The 27,316-nt window shown below is 43.9% G+C and overlaps 1 protein-coding gene across 1 annotated transcript in view; it reads left to right on the top strand.

The window, feature by feature from the left end:
• ncor2 (nuclear receptor corepressor 2) overlaps positions 1–27,316 on the top strand; it is a 186,212-nt gene that overhangs the window by 141,174 nt on the left and 17,722 nt on the right. Inside the window, exons 21-29 of the mRNA XM_036979698.1 lie at positions 1,208–1,331; positions 1,768–2,005; positions 5,243–5,290; positions 5,637–5,804; positions 18,085–18,221; positions 18,332–18,482; positions 18,614–18,721; positions 18,883–18,986; positions 21,764–21,914. Coding sequence (XP_036835593.1) covers positions 1,208–1,331; positions 1,768–2,005; positions 5,243–5,290; positions 5,637–5,804; positions 18,085–18,221; positions 18,332–18,482; positions 18,614–18,721; positions 18,883–18,986; positions 21,764–21,914 — 1,229 coding nt within the window. The remainder of the gene's footprint in view (positions 1–1,207; positions 1,332–1,767; positions 2,006–5,242; positions 5,291–5,636; positions 5,805–18,084; positions 18,222–18,331; positions 18,483–18,613; positions 18,722–18,882; positions 18,987–21,763; positions 21,915–27,316) is intronic.

Here is a 27,316-nt window from a genome sequence, read left to right as displayed (position 1 = left end):
TTCAAATTTTATTTGTCACACACACATTTTTAGCAGATGTTATTGCAGGTGTAGTGAAATGCTTGTGTTCCTAGCTCCAACAGTGCAGTAGTATCTAACAATTTACAACAATACACACAAATCTACAGTAAAATAATGGATATTAGGATAAACAATGTCGGAGTGGCATTGACTAAGGTGGGGGGGGGAGTTGCTGAGTGCGTGCTGGGGGGGTGTAATTCTGGTTTCCCCACTGCAGCGAAACATTCATCTGGACTGGGGAAGGGAAGAGGGGAAGAGTGTCACTAGTGTTCTTCTGTATAGCCCTAAGATGTCAAGCAATTTGTGGCCAATACTCTACAACAATCATCAACATAAACTCTATCTGCCTTTGTGAGTGTGTGCATATGTACTATAGCTGGGTGATATGTACAAAAACCTTTTAACGATAACTCTAAAGATATGTTTTTAACATTAATGTGCACACAGTTACTTTTTCATATTACCCTTAAAACCACCCCTACTACAACTTTAAATTCTGAAGATCAGTTGTCCTGTTAGCTGTCGCCTATATTGACAGACTTCACCTTTCTCTTCACCATCAAACAATATTGTTCTAGTATAGGCAACTTGTCATTATCGATATCAGTAAAATGTCCTCATTTTGTATGTACCTGCGTGCTTTTATCTGAGTGTGTTTGCCTGCAAGCGCAAATGTGTGTGTCAAAGATGTGGGCTGACGGCTTGGGGGAGTGGTGATTCGTCCTGCAGTGTTTGCATGGTATTTGTTCTGTTTTTTCCATGACAGCAGACTGCATGTATTGGCAGAGCCTAGGGAAACGTTGCCCTCTGTGCCAAAGCAAACAATGGGAGGGAGTGTGTGTGCTCCCCAGTCTCTGGTCTGTGTGTGTGTGTGTGTGGCAGAGTATCTTTGTGGGTTTGTATGAGTGTATCTGCGAGTGGGGGATGGGTGGTTAGGCATGTGGGATGGAAACACAATCAGAACCTCTGCTCTCTTTGTGTTTTCATAGTGCGAGATTCTGCTCCAGGTCAATCTGTGTTTATTGGGAAAGCAAATAAGAGAATCTGGGTTGTGGTCATATTAAGGAATGCGTGGGACATCCATTGGCATGCTACTGAATGGGGAACTCTGTGTTCTAGTTACTTCTCTCTCTTGCTCTCTCCTCTACTTCTCTCTCTGTCTCGGTCTCTTTCTCTCCCTGTCCAGGATGACGTCTCCTAGCCGTCCCAGCCTGCTGAACTATGCTCATGATGGGGTCATCTCCTCCCCCCTGCAAAAGCCCATGGACCTGAAGCAGCTCAAACAGAGGGCTGCTGCCATCCCCCCTATTGTGAGTCTTACCACTTTCTGTATGAGTCAGTGCATCCCCCTCCTCTCGTTACACGCCAGGGCCACAGCCTGTATCTTTGTCCATCCTTGGAAAGCATATGGAAGCCAGCCAGGTAGAATCAGTAACAGATAAGTCCTTGGATTAGACCAGCCTGGTCATTCTACCCCCTAGTGGTATTAAGGCCAGCCCTCCTGTAATGACAATACTGCTTCTTACACAGATAACAGCATGGCGAGTAAAATGATGAAGCCCTATCATATTTGTATTAGATAAGCAGGCCAGCTGGAGGAGAGGGGATACATTGACCCAGAGGAGAAATGAGGTGCCAGGCATTAGGGAAAATAAGAGGAGAGTCATTAGATGTGGGATCTCCCAGGTGTATATTGTTTGTATGTGTATCTGTTGCTCACCAGGCTTCTCTCTCCTGTGTGTGCAGATGCCCCAGATGCCGGATGGTGGACCTCGGGGTGCGTGTAGTAAGGCTGAGCTGCCCCCCCATGCCCTGGCTCTCTACCAGCAGCAGATCACCATGGCTCATGGAGAGTCCTCCCAGGAGGCCAAGCAGCATGCAGGTCAGCCCAGCAAACAGCACCCCTACCCAGCGCAGGGGGACCCCCATAACATCAGCAGCCCCCGCGTCCACCCACGCAGCCCCTCCGCCAGCGACAAGGACGGTACGAACATCAGCCCTCTCTCTCCCTAGCTCCTCTCATCCTCCTGCTCAGTCTAAACACCACTCCCTCCTTCAGCTAAACTGTTACTTTGATTCTACGTTGGTGCTATTGTTTAGAAGCTCCTGGTAGCTCTGGATGATTCCATGCTTACTTGAGGACTCTGTCAGTTCCACAGTGTGTTGTCTAAAGTGCTGGTATTGATTGTTGGGCTCACAGTCAGGTATAACCATGCAGCGGGATCTGTGTTAAGTTCAGTCTTGGATATCATTGTGGAGTAGTGCTCCATGTGAGTTACTAGACCTATCCAGACCTAGTCTTATTTAGAAGTTAATTAGCAGATGTTTACACAAAATTCTCCACTGTTGAGCTGGAGTTATAAATAGTCAGACAGACATGGAGGACTGAAGAGTTTCCATCTGGGGATTCGAGCTGCATGGACATAGGGCTGGGCGGTATACCGTTTTATGCGATATACCGGTATTGATGCACGGACCGGTGTGGGTTTTTACTTTACCTTCTATAACGGTATTAGAATTTTTGGTTTGTTAAATGTGATACGTAGTGTGTGACGTCCATTTCTATAGTTTACTTCGCTACTTGAGTCATCTCTCTCCTCTCTCTCTCTCTCTCTCTATGCCGCTTTCCACACAGACCTAGCCATGGCTCCTGTCACTCAAGGAGAACATTTGATGTTCCTCGACCACGAGACACTTGCGTTCAGTCTGCATGGTCAATGCAGCATATGCAACAATGTTGATGACAATGATGCAGTTGTCACTTTGCTTCTTAATATAAATCTACCAGCATTCTATAATTACACTCTTAGCTTGTGTTTCTTACATCTGCAAACAGCTAGTTTAGCAAGTTATTCCTAAATCTTGTGAGCCGCTAAAGCTAATTGCTAGCTAGCCAATAAATGTACTGAGTAAAAGCAAACGTAGCTAGCTAATACAGCCGGATAATAATAGTGATGGTGTAGACCTAAATCAGCATCTTATTTGTGCAACAGTATCTTCTAGATTAAAGAGGAATACGCAAAACAAGAATATGTTAGCTACATGAAGTAGCTAAGAGAGAGAGAATGTTCAATGTAGCCAAAGATTATAGGGTCCCCTAGGAAACACCTATCAACACTTTAGTTCCTACCCTGTCATAATAACTCCTCCCTGGCATTTTCATTAGTTGTCATGTCAAACAACACTGTATTAAAAGTGTGCAATATTCTAACTATATAACTAGAATAGACATATTATTTCCATGATTCCGACAGTTAACCCAAGTGTTTTGCTCTAAATCGCAAGTCAAATTGCAACATTTGGTGAAAAATAAGGCCCAGATTGCTTGCTCATATCGTGCAGCCCTACGTGGCAGTGTGGAAATGATGTCAAATGCAGAAATTTATGGAAATTATTTTAAAGTTGAATTGAACAGTATAAAACAATCAGAATACATACATCTTAGCCAGATACATTTAAACTCAGTTTTTCACAATTTCTGACATTTAACCCTAGTAAAAATTGCCTGTCTTAGTTCAGTTAGGATCACTACTTTATTTTAAGAATGTGAAATGTCAGTAGAATAGTAGAGAGAATGATTTATTTCAGCTTTTATTTCTTTCATCACATTCCCAGTGGGTCAGAAGTTTACATACACTGAATTAGTATTTGGTAGCGTTGCCTTTAAATTGTTTAACTTGAGTCAAATGTTTTGGGTAGCCTTCCACAAGCTTCCCACAATATGTTGGGTGGATTTTGGCCCATTCCCCCTGACAGAGCTGGTGTAACTGAGTCAGCTTTGTAGGCCTCCTTGCTCGCACACGCTCAGTTATGCCCACAAATTTTCTACGGGATTGAGGTCAGGGCTTTGTGATGGCCACTCCAATACCTTGACATTGTTGTCCTTAAGCCATTTTGCCACAACTTTGGAAGTATGCTTGGGGTCATTGTCCATTTGGAAGACCCATTTTTGACCAAGCTTTAACTTCGTGACTGATGTCTTGAGATGTTGCTTCAATATATCCACATAATTTTCCATCCTCATGATTCCTTACATTTTGTGAAGTGCACCAGTCCCTCCTGCAGCAAAGCACCCACACAACATGATGTTGCCACCCCCGTGCTTCACTGTTGGGATGGTGTTGTTCGGCTTGCAAGCCTCCCCCTTTTCCTCCAAACATAACGATGGCCAAACAGTTCTATTTTTGTTTTATCAGTCCAGAGGACATTTCTCCAAAAAGTATGATCTTTGTCCTCATGTGCAGTTGCAAACCGTAGCCTGGCTTTTTTATGGCGGTTTTGGAGCAGTGGCTTCTTCCTTGCTGAGTGAGCGGCCTTTCAGGTTATGTCGATATAAGACTCGTTTTACTGTGGATATAGATACTTTTGTACTTATTTCCTCCAGCATCTTCACAAGGTCGTTTGCTGTTGTTCAGGGATTGATTTGCACTTTTCGCATCAAAGTACGTTCATCTCTAGGAGACAGAACGCGTCTCCTTCCTGAGCGGTATGACGGCTGCGTGGTCCCATGGTGTTTATACTTGCGTACTATTGTTTGTACAGATGAACGTGGTACTTTCAGGCGTTTGGAAATTGCTCCCAAGGATGAACCAGACTTGTGGAGGTCTATAATTTTTTTCCGAGGTCTTGGCTGATTTCTTTTGATTTTCCCATGATGTCAAGCAATGAGGCAGAGTTTGAAGGTAGGCCTTGAAATACATCCACAGGTACACCCCCAATTGACTCAAATTATGTCAATTAACCTATCAGAAGCGTCTAAAGCCATGACATCATTTTCTGGAATTTCCCATGCTGTTTAAAGGCACTGGGAATTACAGGGAATTTCTTACATCTGCAAACAGCTGACAGGGAATAAGTGAAATATTCTGTTTATAAATTGTTGGAAAAAGTACTTGTGTAATGCACTAAGTTGATGTCCTAACCGACTTGCCAGAACTAAAGTTTGTTAACAACAAATTTGTGGAGTGGTTGAAAAACTAATTTTAATGACTCCAACCTAAGTGTATGTAAACTTCCAACTTCAACTGTATGTGTTGCCATCCTAGGGTCACGCACTACTCATGAAGCAAATTTAGAACTTTTATTATTAAAAAACATAAAATACCGTCAATTAAAAAAAAAAAATCATCGATATAATATTTGGTCATATCGCCCAGCCCTACATGGACATATGTACGCGTGACTGTGTGTGATCAGCTGCAGTATGTCTGTGTCCCTGCAGAGCTGGAAGGCAACGAGAGGTGGCTGCAGACTCTACTTCACGGATTACGTAGGTTCACACCCCGCCCCACCCCAATCTATCCCTAACTCATACCCCTTCGCCCAACACATACCTAGCTAAATTCACTTCCTCAGTGGGATTGTGTGTGTAACACTATTAGAAGGTTTGGCAGTGTGTGTGCTGTGGCTGTGTGGAGCAGCGTTGCTGTGTGGCTGACTGCGCAGACGCTGCCTGGCTGCACTCCTTGCTATGATGATGATGATAGTAATGATGATGATGAGGAGAAGGAGCATAAAAAGCTAGCGCTGACCAAGGGATGGTTCTCAGCTTCCAGAAAGATAGCAATTACCCCCCATCCCTTACCGTTTGTGTGTGTGTTTGTCCCGTCTTGCAGATAAGTCCCGGGCCTTCTCTCCTCATGGTGACCCTAAGAAGCAGCCGGTGGGGCCAGAGGATCTGAGGGCCACTACCCTGGGCCGGCCCATCATGTCCCCCTACCCAATGTCCCATCGAGACATGGCCAAGCTCAGCCACGACCAGCACCTACTCCACTATAACTCCTGTGAGTCCCACTTACGGCTGTTACGGTGACCACAGTCAAATTCCACGTGGCCGTTTAGTTGTGGTAACTAGGCTTCTCCAAGCTCTGATGCTGCTGTTGGTCATTAGTGGCCTCCCAAATGTGTTAATCCCTGGTACCCAACACCCTAATCTATGGATTTCACTTGACTGGGCAGGGGTTGAGCCAGGCCCAGCCAATCAGAATTTGTTTTTTTTTCCACAAAAGGGCTTTATTACAGACATAAATACTCCTCAGTTTAATCAGCTGTCTGGGTAGCTGGTCTCAGATGATCCTGCAGGTGAAGAAGCCAGATGTGGAAGTCCTGCGCTGGCATGTTCACACGTGGTCTGCAGTTCTGACACCGGTTGGACGTATAGCCAAATTCTCTAAAATGACATTGGAGGCGCCTTAGGATAGAAAAATGAACATTCAATTCTCTGGCAACAGCTGTGGTGGACATTCCTGCAGTCAGCATGCCGATTGCACGCTCCCTCAAAACAGACATATGTGGCTTTGTGTTGTGTGACAAAACTGCACATTTTAGAGTGGCCTTTTATTGTCCCCAGCCCAATGTGCACCTGTGTAATGGTCATGCTGTTTAATCAGCTTTTTGATATGCACACATGTCATGTGGATGGATTATCTTGGCAAAGGCGAAATGCTCACTAACAGGAATGTAAACAATTTTGTGCACAACATTTGAGAGAAATAAGCTTTTTGTGTATATGGACAATTTCTGGGATCTTTTATTTCAGCTCATGAAACATGGGACCAACACTTTACATGTTGTGTTTATGTTTTTGTTCAGTTTATATTTATTTATCAACTTTCCTAATATTAAGCACATTGTTTTGCTTTACAGCGGGAGTATAGCGTACCTGGCAGGCATGAAAATAAATCACGGGAAAAGCGTCCTCCATTCACTATTTAAGTGGTTAGATGACATCTATTTTTTACCCCCGTGACCCTGTTCTGAGACAAGTGCATGATAATGGTCCATTCTAAATCAAAACTAATTTCACACACACACTGCCTATCAAAAGTTTGGGGTCACTTAGAAATGTCCTTGTTTTTGAAAGATAAGCAAATTTTTTGTCCATTTAAAATACCATCAAATTGATCAGAAATACAGTGTAGACATTGTTAATGTTGTTAATGACTATTGTAGCTGGAAGTGGCTGATGTTTACATAGGCGTACAGAAGCCCATTATCATCAACCATCACTCCTGTGTTCCAGTGGCACGTTTCGTTAGCTATTTTTATTTTTTATTTCACCTTTATTTAACACGGTAGGCCAGCTGACAACAAGTTCTTATTTACAACTGCGACCTGGCCAAGATAAAGCACAGCAGTGCGACAAAAGCAACACCACAGAGTTACACATGAACAAACATACAGTCAATAACACAAAAGAAAAGAAAATGACAGTGTGTGCAATTGTAGAAGATTAGGGAGGCAAGGCAATAAATATGTCAGAGGCGAAATAATTACAATTTAGCATTAACACTGGAGTGATAGATGTGCAGATGACGATGTGCAAGTAGAGATACTGGGGTGCATTGCTTGCTGTTTGGGGTTTTAGGCTGGGTTTCTGTACAGCACTTTGAGATATCAGCTGATGTACGAAGGGCTATATAAATACATTTGATTTGATTTGCAAAAGAGCAAAAAGATAAATAACAATATGGGGATGAGGTAGTTGGGTGTGCTATTTACAGATTGGCTGTGTACAGGTACATTGATCGGTAAGCTGCTCAGACAGCTGATGCTTAAAGTTAGTGAGGGAGATATACGTCTCCAGCCAGTGATTTTTGCAATTCGTTACAGTCATTGGCAGCAGAGAACTGGAAAGAAAGGTGGCCAAAGGAAGTGTTGGCTTTGGGGATGACCAGTGAAATATACCTGCTGGAGCGTGTGCTATGGGTGGGTGTTGCTATGGTGACCAGTGAGCTGAGATAAGGTGGGGCTTTACCTAACAAAGACTTATAGATGACCTGGAGCCAGTGGGTTTGGCGACGAATATGTAGCGAGGTCGCAGTGGTGGGTAGTATATAGGGCTTTGGTGACAACTTATGGCACTGTGATAGACTACATCCAATTTGCTGAGTAGAGTGTTGGAGGCTATTTTGTAAATGACATCGCCGAAGTCAACGATCGGTAGTGTAGTCACATTTACGAGGGTATGTTTGGCAGCATGAGTGAAGGAGGCTTTGTTGCGAAATAGGAAGCAGATTTTAGATTTCAGTTTTGATTGAAGATGCTTAATGTGAGTCTGGAAGGAGAATTTTAGTCTAACCAGACACCTAGGTATTTGTAGTTGTCCACATATTCTAAGTTAGAACCCTCCAGAGTTGTGATGCTAGTCGGGCGGCCGGGTGTGGGCAGCAATTAGTTGAAGAGCATGCATTTAGTTTTACTAGCATTTAAAAACAGTTGGAGGCCACGGAAGGAGTGTTGTATGGCATTGAAGCTCGTTTGGAGGTTTGTTAACACAGTGTCCAAAGAAGGGCCAGATGTATACAGAATGGTGTTGTCTGCATAGAGGTGGATCAGAGAATCACCAGCAGCAAGAGCGACATCATTGATATATACAGAGAAAAGAGTCGGCCCGAGAATTGAACCCTGTGGCACCCCCATAGAGACCGCCAGAGGTCCGGACAACAGGCCCTCCAATTTGACACACTGAACTCTATCAGAGAAGTAGTTGGTGAACCAGGCGAGGCAGTCATTTGAGAAACCTAGGCTATTGAGTCTGCCGATAAGAATGCGGTGATTGATAGAGTCAAAAGCCTTGGCCAGATCGATGAAGACGGCTGCACAGTACTGTCTTTTATCGATGGCAGTTATGATATCGTTCGGGACCTTGAGTGTGGCTGAGTTACACCCATGACCAGCTCGGAAACCAGATTGCATAGTGGAGAAGGTACGGTGGGATTCGGAATGGTTGGTGATCTGTTTGTTAACGTGGCTTTCGAAGATTTTCGGAAGGCTGGGTAGGATGGATATACAGTTGAAGTCGGAAGTTTACATACACCTTAGCCAAATACACTGCTCAAAAAAATAAAGGGAACACTTAAAAAGCACAATGTAACTCCAAGTCAATCACACTTCTGTGAAATCAAACTGTCCACTTGTCCACATTTCACATGCTGTTGTGCAAATGGAATAGACAACAGGTGGAAATTATAGGCAATTAGCAAAACACCCCCAATAAAGGAGTGGATCTGCAGGTGGTGACCACAGACCACTTCTCAGTTCCTATGCTTCCTGGCTGATGTTTTGGTCACTTTTGAATGCTGGCGGTGCTTTCACTCTAGTGGTAGCATGAGATGGAGTCTACAACCCACACAAGTGGCTCAGGTAGTGCAGCTCATCCAGGATGGCACATCAATGCGAGCTGTGGCAAGAAGGTTTGCTGTGTCTGTCAGCGTAGTGTCCAGAGCATGGCGGCGCTACCAGGAGACAGTCCAGTACATCAGGAGACGTGGAGGAGGCCGTAGGAGGGCAACAACCCAGCAGCAGGACCGCTACCTCCACCTTTGTGCAAGGAGGAGCAGGAGGAGCACTGCCAGAGCCCTGCAAAATGACCTCCAGCAGGCCACAAATGTGCATGTGTCTGCTTAAACGGTCAGAAACAGACTCCATGAGGGTGGTATGATGGCCCGACGTCCACAGATGGGGGTTGTGCTTACAGCCCAACGCCGTGCAGGACGTTTGGCATTTGCCAGAGAACACCAAGATTGGAAAATTCGCCACTGGCGGCCTGTGCTCTTCACAGATGAAAGCAACTTCACACTGAGCACATGTGACAGACGTGACAGAGTCTGGAGACGCCGTGGAGAACTTTCTGCTGCCTGCAACATCCTCCAGCATGACCGGTTTGGTGGTGGGTCAGTCATGGTGTGGGGTGGCATTTCTTTGGGGGGCCGCACAGCCCTCCATGTGCTCGCCAGAGGTAGCCTGACTGCCATTAGGTACCGAGATGAGATCCTCAGACCCCTTGTGAGACCATATGCTGGTGCGGTTGGCCCTGGGTTCCTCCTAATGCAAGACAATGCTAGACCTCATGTGGCTGGAGTGTGTCAGCAGTTCCTGCAAGAGGAAGGCATTGATGCTATGGACTGGCCCGCCCGTTCCCCAGACCTGAATCCAATTGAGCACATCTGGGACATCATGTCTCGCTCCATCCACCAACGCCACGTTGCACCACAGACTGTCCAGGAGTTGGCGGATGCTTTAGTCCAGGTCTGGGAGGAGATCCCTCAGGAGACCATACGCCACCTCATCAGGAGCATGCCCAGGCGTTGTAGGGAGGTCATACAGGCACGTGGAGGCCACACACACTCTACTGAGCCTCATTTTGACTTGTTTTAAGGACATTACATCAAAGTTGGATCAGCCTGTAGTGTGGTTTTCCACTTTAATTTTGAGTGTGACTCCAAGTCCAGACCTCCATGGGTTGATAAATTTGATTTCCATTGATAATTTTTGTGTGATTTTGTTGTCAGCACATTCAACTATGTAAAGAAAAAAGTATTTACTAAGAATATTTCATTCATTCAGATCTAGGATGTGTTGTTTTAGTGTTCCCTTTATTTTTTTTAGCAGTGTACATTTAAACTCAGTTTTTCACAATTCCTGACATTTAATCCTTGTAAAAATTCCCTGTCTTAGGTTAGTTAGGATCACCACTTTATTTTAAGAATGTGAAATGTCAGAATAATAGTAGAGAGAATGATTTATTTCAGCTTTTATTTCTTTCATCACATTCCCAGTGGGTCAGAAGTTTAATTAGTATTTGGTAGCATTGTCTTTAAATAGTTTAACTTGGGTCAAACGTTTTGGATAGCCTTCCACAAGCTTCCCACAATAAGTTTTTGAATTTTGGCCCATTCCTCCTGACAAAGCTGATGTATCTGAGTCATGTTTGTAGGCCTCCTTGCTCGCACATTCTTTTTCAGTGCTGCCCACACATTTTCTATGGGATGAGGTCAGGGCTTTGTGATGGCCACTCCATTACCTTGACTCTGTTGTCCATTTTCAACAACTTTGGAATTATGCTTGGGGTCATTGTCCATTTGGAAGACCAATTTAACTTCCTGACTGATGTCTTGAGATTGCTTATCCACATAATTTTCCATCCTCATGACGCCATCTATTTTGTGAAGTGCACCAGTCCCTCCTGCAGCAAAGCACCCCCACAACATGATGCTGCCACCCCCGTGCTTCACGGTTGGGATGGTGTTCTTCGGCTTGCAAGCCACCCCATTTTTGTTCAGGGATTGATTTGCACTTTTCGCACCAAAGTACGCTCATCTCTAGGAGACAGAACTCGTCTCCTTCCTGAGCGGTATGACGGCTGCGTGGTCTCTTGGGGTTTATACTTGCCTACTATCGTTTGTATATATGAACGTGGTACCTTCAGGCGTTTGGAAATTGCTCCCAAGGATGAACCAGACTTGTGGAGGTCTACAAATTTTTTTCTGAGGTCTTGGCTGATTTCTTTTGATTTTCCCATGATGTCAAGCAGACGCACTGCATTTGAAGGTAGGCTTTGAAATACATCCACAGGTACACCTCCAATTGACTGAAATTATGTCAATTAGCCTATCAGAAGCTTCTAAAGCCATGACATCATTTTATGGGATTTTCCCATGCTGTTTAAAGGCACAGTCAACTTAGTGTATGTAAACTTCTGACCCACTGGAATTGTGAAATAATCTGTCTATAAACAATTTGTGGAAAAATGACTTGTGTCATGCACAAAGTAGATGTCCTAACTCACTTGCCACAACTCTAGTTTATTAACAAGAAATGAAAACCAGTTTAAATGACTCCAACCTAAGTGTATGTAGACTTCTGACTTCAACTGTAGGTCTTTACCAGTTTGTCTCGAGTGTATCCGCATTTGAAGAGGGGGATGACCGCGGCAGCTTTCCAATCTTTGGGTATATCTGACGATACGAAATAGAAGTTGATCAGGCTAGTAATAGGGGTTGCATCAATTTCGGCGGATAATTTTAGAAAGAGAGGGTCCAGATTGTCTAGCCCAGCTGATTTGTAAGGATCCAGATTCTGCAGCTCTTTCAGAACATCAGCTGTCTGGATTTGGGTGAATGAGAAGCCGGGGGGGGGGGGGGGGGGTCTTGGGCAAGTTTCTTTAGGGGGTGCAGAGCTGTTGGCCGGGCTAGGGGTAGCCAGATGGAAAGCATGGCCTGCCGTAGAAAAGTGCTTCTTGAAATGAACGATTATCGTAGATTTATCAGTGGTGACAGTGTTTCCTAGCCTCAGTGCAGTGGGCAGGTGGGAGGAGGTGCTTCTTATTCTCCATGGACTTTAGTGTCCCAGAACTTTTTGGAATTAGTGCTACATTATGCAAATTTCTGTTTGAAAAAGATAGCCATAGCTTTCCTAAGTGACTGTGTGTATTGGTTCCTTACTCCCCTGAAAAGTTCATATCGCGGGGGCTATTCGATGCTAATGCACATCGCCACAGGATGTTTTTGTGCTGGTCAAATCTGGGGTGAACCAAGGGCTATATCTGTTCTTAGTTCTACATTTTTTGAATGGGGCATGCTTATTTAAGATGTTGAGGAAGGCACTTTTAAAGAGCAACCAGGCATCCTCTACTGACGGGATGTGGTCAATATCCTTCCAGGATACCTGGGCCAGGACGATTAGAAAGGCCTGCTCGCTGAAGTGTTTTAGAGAGTGTTTGACAGTCATGATGGGGTGGTCGTTTGACCCCAGACCCTTTACGGGCGCAAGCAATAAGGCAGTGATCACTGAGATCCTGGTTGAAGACAGCAGAGGTGTATTTAGAGGGCAAGTTGGTCAGGATGATATCTAAGAGGGTACCCGTTGTTCCGGATTTAGGGTTGTACCTGGTAGGTTCCTTGATCATTTGTGTGAGATTGAGGGCATCTAGCTTAGATTGTAGGACGGCCGGGATGTCAATCATATCCCAGTTTAGGTCACCTAACAGTACAAACTCTGAAGATAGATTGGGGGCAATTAAAACACATATGGTGTCCAGGGCACGGCTGAGGGGGGTCTATAACAAGCGGCAATGGTGAGAGACTTGTTTCTGGAAAGTTGGATTGTTAAAAGTAGAAGCTGAATTGTTTGGGCTCACACCTGGATAGCATAGACAGAACTCTGCAGTAGATTGCAACTCCGCCCCCTATGGCAGTTCTATCTTGTCGGAAAATGTTGTAGTTGGGGATGGAAATTTCAGGATTTTTGGTGGCCTTCCTAAGCCAGGACATCAGGGTTGGCGGAGTATGGTGAAGCAGTGAATATAACAAACTTAGGGAGGAGGCTTCTGATGTTAACATGCATGAAACTAAGGCTTTTACGGTTACGGAAGTCAACAAATGAGAGCGCCTGGGGAATGGGAGTGGTGCTGGGGGCTGCAGGCCTGGGTTAACCTCTACATCACCAGAGGAGGAGTAGGATAAGGGTACCACTGAAGGCTATAAGAACTGGTCGTCTAGTGCGTTCGGAACAGAGAGTAAAAGGAGCTGATTTTTGGGCGTGGAAGAATAGATTCAAGGCATAATGTACAGACAAGGGTATGTTAGGATGTGGGTACAGTGTAGGTAAATCTAGCCATTGAGTGATGATGAGAGAGGTTTTGTCTCTAGAGGAACCAGTTAAGCCAGGTGAGGTCACCGCATGTGTGTGGGGTGGGACAAAAAGGCTATCTAAGGCATATTGGGCAGGGCTGGGGGGCATTAGGGAGAGAGAGGCATGTGTAGCCGAGTGATCATAAGGTCCAATGAGTAGCAATATAGGCGAGTCAGGGAGCCGATTCAGTAGTCTCTACTACGCAAGGCGAGCTGGAGACACGGCGATTCAGACTGCTAGCGGACCGGGGCTTGCAGATAGGCCTTCGGTGACATCGCAACGGATGACCCTATTGAAACCACTTCGGACGAATACGTTGGCAGACCAGTCGTGATGGATCGGCAGTGAATGGCAAAATAGGTATTGTAGCCCAAGAATTGGCTGGTGGACCTCCTCGGCTTGCCGGGAGATGGGCCTAGCTCGAGTCTAACCGGTTCCTTCTTTTGGGACGTAGACATTATCCAGGAGTAGCCACTCGGATTGCAGCTAGCTAGCTGCGATGATCCGGTGGAGAGGTTCAGGGCTTGCAGTCGGAATCCGGAGATGTGGTAGAGAAAAAGCAGTCTGATATGCTCTGGGTTGATATCGCACTGTGCAGACTGGCAGGTATTGACCGAGCTTAGGCTTACTGGTGTCCGAGTTAACGGTGAAGACCTCTAGCAGTGGCTAACTGACTGCTAGTTAGCTGGCTAGCTTCTGATGGGGGTTCCGGTTCTAAAGTATAAAAATAGCAGATCCGTACCACATTGGGTGAGGCGGGTTGTAGGAGAGTATATTCAGTCCGTAGATGGAAAGTGAGATTAAAATATATACGAAATAAAAGCGAGGTAAGCAAAACATTTACGGGACGGGACAAAACAAAACACACGACTGCTCCGACTGCTACGCCATCTTGGAACCAAGTTTATAATTTTAAAATGCTAATTGATCATTAGAAAACGCTTTTGCAAATATGTTAGCACAGCTGCAAACTGTTGTCCTGATTAAAGAAGCAATAAAACTGTCATTTTAGTTCAGTATCAGGGGCATCAGTACTGATGAGTTTGATTACAGGCTCAAAATCCAAGAAACAATTAAAAATGCCAGAAACAACAACAATTTCTTCTGAAACTCATCAGTCTATTCTTGTTCTGAGAAATGAAGGCTATTCCATGCGAGAAATTGCCAAGAAACTGAAGATCTCGTACAACGCTGCATACTGCTCCCTTCACAGAACAGCGCAAACTGGCTCTAACCAGAATAAAAAGAGGAGTTTGAGAAACAGACGCCTCACAAGTCCTCAACTGGCAGCTTCATTAAATAGTACCATCAAAACACCAGTCTCAACGTCAACAATGAAGGCGACTCCAGGATGCTGGCCTTCTTGTGACAAAACTCTAATTTTATCACTAATTTTGTCAAATGTATTGTATAGTGTGTGTGTGTGTGTGTGTGTGTGTGTGACAGGCTTACAATGATGGCAAAAAACTACATTTGAGAGTGCGAGAGGGGGTACACAGCTAGAGATTGAATGTTTGAAGGGGTACGGGACTATAACAAGTTTGGGAACCACTGGCCTAGCCCATAGGCCTATATGTTTTGATAAGGTTTGTATCACAACTAAAGTGGCCAAAATTTCTTAAAGTTAACCTTTCTGATCTCCCCATCCCGGATCCGGGATCGTGAATACAGACTCAAGCTCATTACCATAACGCAACGTTAACTATTCATGAAAATCGCAAATGAAATGAAATAAATATGCTAGCTCTCAAGCTTAGCCTTTTGTTAACAACACTGTCATCTCAGATTTTCAAAATATGCTTCTCAACCATTGCAAAACAAGCATTTGTGTAACAGTATTGATGGCTAACGTAGCATTTAGCATTAGCATTCAGCTGGCAACATTTACACAAAAAAACAGAAAAGCATTCAAATAAAATCATTTACCTTTGAAGAACTTCAGATGTTTTCAATGAGGAGACTCTCAGATAGCAAATGTTCAGTTTTTCCTGAAAGATTATTTGTTTAGGACAAATCGCTCCGTTTTCTGCGTCACGTTTAGCTATGAAAAAACCCCTGTATCCAGGATTGTGTAAATCTATCAGCAAGCTCATTAGCATAACACAACGTTAACTATTTATGAAAATCGCAAATGAAATGAAATAAATATGCCATCTCTCAAGCTTAGCCTTTTGTAAACAACACTGTCATCTCAGATTTTCAAAATATGCTTCTCAACCATAGGAAAACAATCATTTGTGTAAAAGTAGCTAGCTAGCGTTAGCATTTCGCGTTAGCATTTAGCGTTAGCATTAGCGTTAGCATCCAGCACGCAACATTAACAAAAACATAAAAGCCTTCAAATAAAATAATTTACCTTTGAAGAACTTCTGATGTTTTCAATGAGGATACTCTCAGTTAGATAGCAGATGCTCAGTTTTTCCAAAAAGATTCCTTGTGTATTAGAAATAGCTCCGTTTTATACATCACATTTGGCTACCAAAAAAAATCCGAAAATTCAGTCCTCAAAACGCGAACTTTTTTCCAAATTAACTCCATAATATCGACTGAAAACATGGCAAACGTTGTTTAGAATCAATCATCAAGGTGTTTTTCACATATCTCTTCATTGATACATCGTTCTTGGACACATGCTTTCTCCCCTGAATCAAATGGTAAAGTAGAAGCAGCTGGCAATTGCGCACCGAATTCGACGCAGGACACCAGGCGGACACTTGGAAAATGTAGTCTCTTATGGTCAATCTTCCAATGATATGCCTACAAATACGTCACAATGCTGCTAAGACCTTGGGCGAACGACAGAAAGTGTAGGCTCATTCGTTGCGCAATCACAGCCATATAAGGAGAGAATGGAAAACAGAGCTTCAGAAATTCTGCTAATTCCTGGGTGATGCATCATCTTGGTTTCGCCTGTAGAATGAGTTCTGGGGCACTTACAGACAAAATCTTTGCAGATTCTGAAACTTCAGAGTGTTTTCTTTCCTGTCAAGAATTGAACTGTCAAGAATATGCATAGTCGAGCATCTTTTCGTGACAAAATATCGCGCTTAAAACGGGAACGTTTTTTATCCAAAAATGAAATAGCGCCCCTAGAGCTCTAACAGGTTAAGCACATTAATCCGCTTTACGACCAGTGTAGAGCCTAACTGGCATACATAGGCAGCGTGTGAGTTTCAAGTTTGGGGAAGATCATTTTCACCATAAAAATGCAACTTTTATAATAAAGAATTACATGCATAATCGCGTTTGCGGTCACTTTGGAGAACAGTGTTTCGCTGCTAATTGATTGCATTTTGGAACATTCGCGCTTATAGCCGTGTGCGCATTTCTGCACAAATGTCAAGAAATAGAAATATCCTTATAGTTTATAAACATTTTAAGATTAACGTTCTGATTGTTTGCATCAGCCACAGGTTTTTTGATGCTAGTGGTTGTATTAATTTGTTATCTATCGCATCCCACAAGGTAGCCAAGTGGTTAGAGTGTTGGGCCAGTAACCGAAAGGTTGCTTGATCGAATCCCAGAGCTGACGAGGTAAAAATCTGTCGTTTTGCCCCTGAGCAAGGCAGTTAACCCAGTGTTCCCCGGGCGCCGAAGATATGGATGTCGATTAAGGCATCCCCCCGCACCTCTCTGATTCAGAGGGGTTGGGTAAAATGCGGGAGACACATTTCAGTTGAAGGCATTCAGTTGTACAGCTGACCTGGTATCACCCTTTCCCTTTCCCAACTGTCCCAGAATATGTTTGGAATATTTATTTCTTGCACAGAAAGACAAGTTGACCAATTGAATAGGTAAACTTTTGTACTATGGGGGATTGACATAGGCTATAGCTTTTGCTGTTTGTAAGGCTTACTCATCTTGTTGGCTGACGAAAAGTACTGTAGGCCAATATGCGCCTCGGAATTCGATAAGAAGGATCCGCGCAGTTGCGTCCCCGATGTGTCTGTCTCACTTGTAGCCTACTTCTTAGCTGAGATGTCTGTGAGAATGACCCGATCATGTGACTGGTGTTGGCTATTAAGAATTGAGATCTCTGAGAGCCATGTGAGTTAGAAGTGCTCTGACTGTCCACTGTCCCACTACAACCCCTCTCTATTCCCCAGACCTTCCCTGCCTTACTATTATTCCCTCTCGTCAAACCCTCACCCCTCCCTATTCCTATCGTCATACCCTCACCCCTCCCTATTCCCATCGTCATACCCTCACCCCTCCCTATTCCCATTGTCATACCCTCACCCCTCCCTATTCCCATTGTCATACCGTCACCCCTCCCTATTCCCATTGTCATACCGTCACCCCTCCCTATTCCCATCGGCAGACCCTCACCCCTCCCTATTCCCATCGGCAGACCCTCACCCCTCCCTATTCCCATCGGCAGACCCTCACCCCTCCCTATTCCCATCGTCAGACCCTCACCCCTCGCTTTTCCCATCGTCAGACCCTCACCCCTCCCTATTCCCATCGTCATACCCTCACCCCTCCCTATTCCCATCGGCAGACCCTCACCCCTCCCTATTCCAGTTCAAGTCTCATCTCCTATTTCATTGTTATGCCTCCTTGCTCTGTGCTATTCTTAGCCAACCCTACTTTGCTTCCCTAAACTGCCATGTCTATATTTTTTAAGTATATTTCTGTCTTTGCTCTCAGCTTTCCAGCAGGCTGGCCACTCTGGGCCCCCTGGTCTGCAGCAGGATGGTGCCAGATTGGCAGCGGTGCTCCCCCTCCATATGCCAGAGCCACCCCCTCTCATCTCCTCCAACAAGCCAGGGGGGTCTATCACACAGGTATAGGACACTACTCGAGAGAGCCATAGCACCCATTAGATGTTGAGTTATTGTGAAAGTGAATTGAGTTTTGCCGTTCACCATGCTCACTGTTGTTGTGTGGTTCGCAGGGCACCCCAGTGCAGCTGCATAGCCCGGCTCATGGGATGGACCATGGGAAGATGCCCCCTGTACAGATGGGTTTGTCCTGGATGGATCAGAGGAAAGTGGGTGAGTCCAAGTGTCTGGAGTGGGTGCAGCACTCCCAGCCTTGGTTTGCTGGTGAGTTGCCTTCTTCTTACCCTAACCTTCAATTGTAGATTTTGGGTGTCCTGGGCTTTCTCCATTGACACTCTCTCTCCTCTCTGCTCTTGTCTCACTCTGTCCCTCTCTGACTCACACACACACACCAGGTCCCTACCCGGTGGTGAAGCAGGAGCAGCTTTCTCCGCGGTGCCCGTCATCCCTGGCAGAGAACCTGTCCACGCAGGGGATGCCCCATGACGCCAATGCTGGACGTGGTGAGTTCATAACTAGATACATTCCACACCCCTTGATGTTGGGCACCAAGTGTACACTGCTCTCTGCTTATACTGATTATCTTCCCTGTTATTGGTACATTAACAGATGTCTATGCCAATATAAAGCCCTGACTCTGCTCCTGGATGTGTTGAATTTGCAGGGTCTTTGCCAGCAGTGCAGGGGGGCAGCATCACAAAGGGCATCCCAGGGACCAGAGTGCACCAAGACTCTCCCATCTCCTACCGGGGAGGCTCCATCACCCAGGTAAGAGCAACACACTGACTACAACACTACAATGTGCTTCTGCTTACTGTGCCTTATTCATTATCATGACTTCATCAGCTTTGACCTAAAAGTCTCACCGGACTGTTTGTATGCCTCCAAATGATACGAGGACAACGACATAGATGTGTTGAGAGGTCATGACCCCAGGCTGGAAAGCTAGTCAGGCTCAGTTAGTGTTCAGGCAAGGCAGGGTAAAGGCTGGGGCTGCAGGCAGGCAGGATCTCCCTGCTAATCCTGCCTGGTGTGACATGATCGTGGCTCTGACTGCTCCCTGTCGCCCTAGCAACAGGTACACACTGTACCACGTCTGTTCTCTACTTTATTTATCTGTTTCTTCTCCACTCACTAAGCCCCATCAATGATATGCACAGTCCTCATCCTGCTGTAATATCTGCCTTGGCCAACTGGCCTTGAAATGGGGTGATGTTATATATGCCCAGATAGATAACTGAGGGAAAGGTGAGAGAGATGTAATCAGAGCGGGTTGGGAAGTTAGCCTGCTCCTTATTTGTTTGTTTAGCTGACTGCTAGGCAGAGCGAAAGTGTGTGTATGTGTGCGCGTGTACAGTTAAGGCTTTGTTGTATCAGGTGCGTCACTCGCATCTCCCTTGATAAAGTTGAATGCTGAGGGGTAGATGCCCTGACCTACACTACACCCCCCCTTCTTTGGAAAGATCTGTAATCAACAGACAGGAAATGTGATCTAGGGCAACACATGTCCCTCTTCACCCCCTCCCTCCTCCCACACTCCATATCAGTCTCCAATGACAGCCTTGTGTGCTCTCTATCAGCCTCCCAGCAGGCTTGCATAAACACTCAGCGGCAATTGCGGAAATATGACTCACAGCAAAGTGTGCCAGAGATATGACAGAAAGCCCCGACCAAACCTGCTGCTGCCATTTTGTCACCTAGTGTTAGCACTGCAGAGTCTGTGGGGCGTATTATCTGAGACACAAATTGTATTCTTATGTGACTATGTGGCATCAGTGCATGATGTACACTCCGTATGATCTTACTCACCAGAGGTATCACAATTAAAAAATACATTCTGGAAAAATATACAGTACCAGTCAAAAGTTTGGAGACACTTTCATTATTTGTACTATTTTCTACATTGTAGAGTAAGGGTGAAGACTACAAAACTATGAAATAACACATGGAATCATATAGTAACAAAACAGTGTTAATCAAATCCAAATATTTTATATTTGAGATTCTTCAAAGTAGTCACCCTTTGCCTTAATTACAGCTTTGCACACTCTGCGTTCACTCAACCAGCTTCATGAGGTTGTCACCTGGAATGAATTTCAATTAACAGATGTGCCTTGTTAAAAGTTTGTGGAATTTCTTTCCTTAATGTGTTTGAGACAATCAGTTGTGTTCAATCAATCAATCAATCAATCAAATGTATTTATAAAGCCCTTCTTTCATCAGCTGATGTCACGAAGTGCTGTACAGAAATCCAGCCTAAAACCCCAAACAGCAAGTAATGCAGGTGTAGAAGGTAGGGTTGGTATACAGAAAATAGCCCTATTTGGTAAAAGACCAAGTCCATATTATGGCAAGAACTAAGCATAGAAAACGACACTCCATTTTTACTTTAAGACATGAAGGTCAGTCAATCCGGAGGATTTCAAGAACTTTGAAAGTTTCTTCAAGTACTTCACAAAAACCATCAAGCTTTATGATGAAACTGGCTCTCATAAGGATCGCCACAGGAAAGGAAGACCCAGAGTTACCTCTGCTTCAGAGGATAAGTTCATTAGAGTTAACTACACCTCAGATTGCAGCCCAAATAAATGCTTCACAGAGTTCAAGTAACAGACACATCTCAACATCAATTGTTCAGAGGAGACTGCGTGAATTAGGCTTTCAAAGAAACCACTACTAAAGGACACCATTAAGAAGAAGAGACTTGCTTGGGCCAAAAAACACGAGCAATGAACATTCGACCGGTGGAAATCCAAATGTGAGATTTTTGGTTCCAACCAGTGTCTTTGTGAGACACAGAGTAGCTGAACGGATGATCTCCGTATGTGTGGTTCCCACCGTGAAGCATGGAGGAAGAGGTGTGATGGTGTGCGGGTGCTTTACTGGTGACACTGTCTGTGATTTATTTAGAATTCAAGGAACACTTAACCAGCATGGCAACTAAAGTATTCTGCAGCGATACGCCATCCCATCTGGTTTGCGCTTAGTGGGACTATCATTTGTTTTTCAACAGGACAATGACCCAACACACCTCCAGGCTGTGTAAGGGCTGCATCAGATTACCTGGTTTCTACAATCACCCAACCTCAACCCAATTGAGATCATTTGGGATGAGTTGGACCGCAGAGTGAAGGAAAAGCAGCCAACAAGTGCTCAGCATATGTGGGAACTCCTTCAAGACTGTTGGAAAAGCATCCCAGGTGAAGCTGGTTGAGAATATGCCAAGAATGTGCAAAGCTGTCATCAAGGCAAAGTGTGGCTACTTTGAAGAATCTCAAATATAAAGTATATTTTGATTTGTTTAAAACTTTTTTGGTTCCTACATGATTCCATATGTGTTATTTCATAGTTTTTATGTCTTCACTATTCTACAATGTAGAAAATAATTTTAAAAAATAAAGAAAAACTTTTGAATTAATAGGTGTCAACGTTTGACTGGTACTGTTTATCTTACAACAACGACTAATGAAATCTGTGATACTGATGTCCTCTATCTTGTGAGATGATTGAGTGTTGTTCCTATGTCTGTCCCACTCCCTCCACAGGGCACCCCGGCAGATGTGCTGTACAAGGGGACCATAACCCGTCTGATCACAGAGGATAGCCCCAGCAGAGCAGAGAGGGAGCGGGATGAGCTCCTGTCCAAAGGACACGTGGTCTATGAGGGCATCAGTGGACACATCCTCACCTATGACCGTCAGTACTCTAACCTTCTAGAAATGCTGTGTTACTTCACTTACTTACAATGCCTTCAGAAAGTATTCGTACCCCTTGACTTATTACACATGTTGTTGTTACAGCCTGAATTTTAAATGTATTGTTTTTCCTCATCCATCTACACACAATACCCCATAATGACTAAGGGAAAACGTGTTTTTAGACATTTTTGCAAGTTTATTGAAAATGACGTTTCAAATTTACATACAGTGCATTCGATAAGTATTCATACCCCTTCACTTTTCCCACATTTTGTTAAATAATAGCCGTAGGCCGGACGAAGTTGAATTACTGTTTAACGGATGCCCCGCCTTACTTTTCTCCACACCTCGCAAAAAAACCGAATCAGATGTGACATTTTTTGGGCAATATATGCAGCTGTGTTTATAACACACTGTCCGCTCTCCCTTGATGCTTTCCCAAGTTGATGCGCAACAGACCAAACAGCCTCAGATCATGTTTGAGCCTCGGATTGGGCATTGAAACACACGCTCACACCTGCAAGCGACGTGCAGATGTTTCATTTCTCTCTCATGCCGTCATGGCTGAAGCCAGCGCAAATTCCTACTATTTATCTGTCCAGGTTAAATGTGGGACGTCTCTTGTTATAAACAAACAGTCGGTTAAATTCATGGTTCATGCATCATTTTCAGATCTATTAGAAGCGATTAATATACGAAACAACAATGTCATTGAACCAATTCACTGGCCATGCAAGCTGATAGTATTTTGGATGGCCAAATTTAAGTCAAAATGATTGAAATCGAAGTGTGTCAGCTGTATGGTGATTTGCAATTTGTAACTTACATTTTGCCTGTACTATCAGTAGTTGTAGGCCAACCGATAACACCAAGATGGAATGCGTTTGAAGTGATGATGTGTCGCCGAGAATAGCTAGCATGTCCAGCAAAGTACATGGCCAGTGGCACGCGCACACTTCGTGCAGATCAGCAGCTCCACAATGATGTGATCGACTCTCTCCAAGGTGAGGGCTTTTCGTGGCAGCCAGACGAGACCGTCAAAGGAGGATGCGGTGAGCAAAGTTACTGGGCTGGAATTTAGTCAAGCTTGCTGATGCTTCTAATTGTGCATGTTACAAACACATTTTTATATTTTGATGATGATAGGCTATACTCTAGGCTGGATTTATATATTTCTTTCCAATGCTACGTTAATTTGGCAGACCTAACTGGGCCTCTTTCGACAAGGCCTAGTCCTTGAGAGGTCTAATCATATTTGTATGAATAATTTGTTAACACTTATAGGCTATAGAGATGCATTCAGGTAATGAATTCATTTTTATACATCAACATTTTATACAAGTTGTACTTCCCATTGTGTTTCATTTTAATTTACATTGTAACATCTTTCTTTTTAAGAAACATAGTGTAGGTTTTCGCATGGAATAAGTAACTCTTGAAGCTCACATTAGGCCTAGAGCCTGCACAAGTGCCCCCTAGGACAATGTAGTAAAGTTCTGTTATTCCTTATCACTTAATGTTTATTTATTTTGTATTTATTTGCTCGATCACGCCACTTTTCTGGGGGAAAATATGTTAAACAGTGAATCAATTTTGCCTGGCCTTATCCTAAAATTGATTCAATTATTTTTTTTCCTTCATCAATATACACACAATACCCCATAATGAAAAAGCAAAAACAGATTTTTAGGAATTTTAGCAAATGGATAACAAAACAAAAACTGAAATATCAAATTTACGTAAGTATTCAGACCCTTTACTCAGTACTTTGTTGAAGCACCTCTGGCAGCGATTACAGCCACAAGTTTGGCACACCTTTATTTGGGGAGTTTCTCGTGTTTTTCTCTGTAGATCCTCTCATGTTCTGTCAGGTTGGATGGGGAGCATCGCTGCACAGCTATTTTCAGGTCTCTCCAGAGAGAGGTCTCTCCAGTTTGAATGGGTTCAAGTCGGGGCTCTGGCTGGACAACTCAAGGACATTCAGAGACCCGAAGCCACTCCTGCATTGTCTTAGGTGTGTGCTTAGGGTTGTTGTCCGGTTGAAAGGTGAACGTTCGTTCCAGTCTGAAGACCTGAACACTCTGGAGCAGGTTTTCAACAAGGATTTGTCTGCACTTTGCTAGATTCATCTTTCCCGGCTAGTCTTTCAGTCCCTGCCACTGAAAAAGATCAACACAGCATGATGCCATCACCACCATGCTTCACTTCACTGTAGGGAGGGTTTTGGGTAGGTGCCTGGTTTCCTCCAGACATGACGCTTGGCATTCAGGCCAAAATGTTCAATCTTGGAATCATCAGACCAGAGAATCTTGTTTCTCTGAAAGTTCTTTAGGTTCCTTTTGGCAAACTCCAAGCAAGTTGTCATGTGCCTTTTACTGAGGAGTGGCTTCCGTCTGGCCACTCTACCATAAAGACATGATTTGGTAGAATGCTGCAGAGATGGTTGATATTCTGGAAGGTTCTCCTATTTCCACAGAGGACCTCTGGAGCTCTGTCAGAGTGACCATCAGGTTCTTTGTCACCTCCCTGACCAAAGCCCTTCTCCCCTGATTGCTCAGTTTGGCCAAGTGGCCAGCTCTAGGAGTCTTGGTGGTTCCAAACTTCTTCCATTTAAGAATTATGAAGGACATTTTTTGGTACCCTTCCCCAGAACTCTGCCTCGACACAATCCTGTCTCAAAGCTCAACGGACAATTCCTTTGACCTCATGGCTTGGTTTTTGCTCTGATATACACTGTCAACTTTGGGACACAGGTACAGTGCCTTGCGAAAGTATTCGGCCCCCTTGAACATTTATTGGATATTTCAATCTTTTTTAACAAATCAAAAACTGAAAAATTGGGCGTGCAAAATTATTCAGCCCCTTTACTTTCAGTGCAGCAAACTCTCTCCAGAAGTTCAGTGAGGATCTCTGAATGATCCAATGTTGACCTAAATGACTAATGATGATAAATACTGTGTGTAATCAAGTCTCCGTATAAATGCACCTGCACTGTGATAGTCTCAGAGGTCCGTTAAAAGTGCAGAGAGCATCATGAAGAACAAGGAACACACCAGGCAGGTCCGAGATACTGTTGTGAAGAAGTTTAAAGCCGGATTTGGATACAAAAAGATTTCCCAAGCTTTAAACATCCCAAGGAGCTCTGTGCAAGCGATAATATTGAAATGGAAGGAGTATCAGACTACTGCAAATCTACCAAGACCTGGCCGTCCCTCTAAACTTTCAGCTCATACAAGGAGAAGACTGATCAGAGATGCAGCCAAGAGGCCCATGATCACTCTGGATGAACTGCAGAGATCTACAGCTGAGGTGGGAGACTCTGTCCATAGGACAACAATCAGTCGTATATTGCACAAATCTGGCCTTTATGGTAGAGTGGCAAGAAGAAAGCCATTTCTTAAAGATATCCAGAAAAAGTGTTGTTTAAAGTTTTCCACAAGCCACCTGGGAGACACACCAAACATGTGGAAGAAGGTGCTCTGGTCAGATGAAACCAAAATTGAACTTTTTGGCAACAATGCAAAACGTTATGTTTGGCGTAAAAGCAGCACAGCTCATCACCCTGAACACACCATCCCCACTGTCAAACATGGTGGTGGCAGCATCATGGTTTGGGCCTGCTTTTCTTCAGCAGGGACAGGGAAGATGGTTAAAATTGATGGGAAGATGGATAGAGCCAAATACAGGACCATTCTGGAAGAAAACCTGATGGAGTCTGCAAAAGACCTGAGACTGGGATGGAGATTTGTCTTCCAACAAGACAATGATCCAAAACATAAAGCAAAATCTACAATGGAATGGTTCAAAATTAAACATATCCAGGTGTTAGAATGGCCAAGTCAAAGTCCAGACCTGAATCCAATCAAGAATCTGTGGAAAGAACTGAAAACTGCTGTTCACAAATGCTCTCCATCCAACCTCACTGAGCTCGAGCTGTTTTGCAAGGAGGAATGGGAAAAAATGTCAGTCTCTCGAGGTGCAAAACTGATAGAGACATACCCCAAGCGACTTACAGCTGTAATCGCAGCAAAAGGTGGCGCTACAAAGTATTAACTTAAGGGGGCTGAATAATTTTGCACGCCCAATTTTTCAGTTTTTGATTTGTTAAAAAAGTTTGAAATATCCAATAAATGTCGTTCCACTTCATGATTGTGTCCCACTTGTTGTTGATTCTTCACAAAAAAATACAGTTTTATATCTTTATGTTTGAAGCCTGAAATGTGGCAAAAGGTCGCAAAGTTCAAGGGGGCCGAATACTTTCGCAAGGCACTGTATGTGCTTTTCCAAATCATGTCCAATCAATTGAATTTACCACAGGTGAACTTCAATCAAGTTGTTGAAACATCTCAAGGATTATCAATGGAAACAGGATGCACCTGAGCTCAATTTCGAGTCTCATAGCAAAAGTTCTGAGTACTTACAGTACCAGTCAAAAGTTTGGACACACCTACTCATTCAAGGGTTTTTCTTTATTTTTACTATTTTCTACATTGTAGAATAATAGTGAAGGAATCACAACTATGAAATAACACATATGGAATCATGTAGTAACCAAAAAAAGTGTGAAACCGATCAAAACATATTTGAGATCCTTCAAAGTAGCCACCCTTTGCCTTGATGAACCACACATACGGAGATCATCCGTTCACCTACTCTGCGTCTCACAAAGACATGGCGGTTGGATCCAAAAATCTAAAATTGTAACTCATCAGACCAAAGGACAGATTTCTACCGGTATAATGTCCATTGCTCGTGTTTATTTGCCCAACAAGTCTCTTCTTCTTAATGGTGTCCTTTAGTAGTGGTTTCTTTGCAGCAATTTGACCATGAAGGCCTTATTCACGCAGTCTCCTCTGAACAGTTGATGTTGATGTCTGTTAAATTAACTTATTGAAGCATTTATTTGGGCTGCAATTTCTGAGGCTGGTAACGCGAATGAACTTTTCCTCTGCAGCAGAGGTAACGTTGGGTCTTCCTTTCCTTTGGTGGCATGAGAGCCAGTTTTATCATAGCGCTTGATGGTTTTTGCAACTGCACTTGAAGAAAGTGCACTTTCAAAGTTCTTGACATTTACATGTCTGAAAGTGATGACGGAGTGTCTTTTCGCTTTGTTTATTTGAGCTGTTCTTGCCATAACATGGACTTTTACCAAATAGGGCTATCTTCTGTATACCATCCCTACCTTGTCACAACTCAACTGATTGTCTCAAACGTGTTAAGAAGGAAAGAATTTCCACAAATGAACTTTTAGCAAGGCACACCTGTTCATTGAAATGCATTCCAGGTGACTACCTCGTGAAGCTGGTTGAGAGAATGCCAAGAGTGTGCAAAGCTGTAATCAAGGCAAAGGGTGGCTACATTGAATTATTTATTTTTTTTAACACCTTTTTGGTTACTACA

The sequence above is a fragment of the Oncorhynchus mykiss genome, chromosome 6 (assembly GCF_013265735.2).
Source record: "Oncorhynchus mykiss isolate Arlee chromosome 6, USDA_OmykA_1.1, whole genome shotgun sequence".
Classification (NCBI taxonomy): Eukaryota; Metazoa; Chordata; class Actinopteri; order Salmoniformes; family Salmonidae; genus Oncorhynchus; species Oncorhynchus mykiss.
The sequence above is the reverse complement of the archived record's forward strand: the minus strand, read 5'-3'. Positions and strand labels throughout refer to the sequence as shown.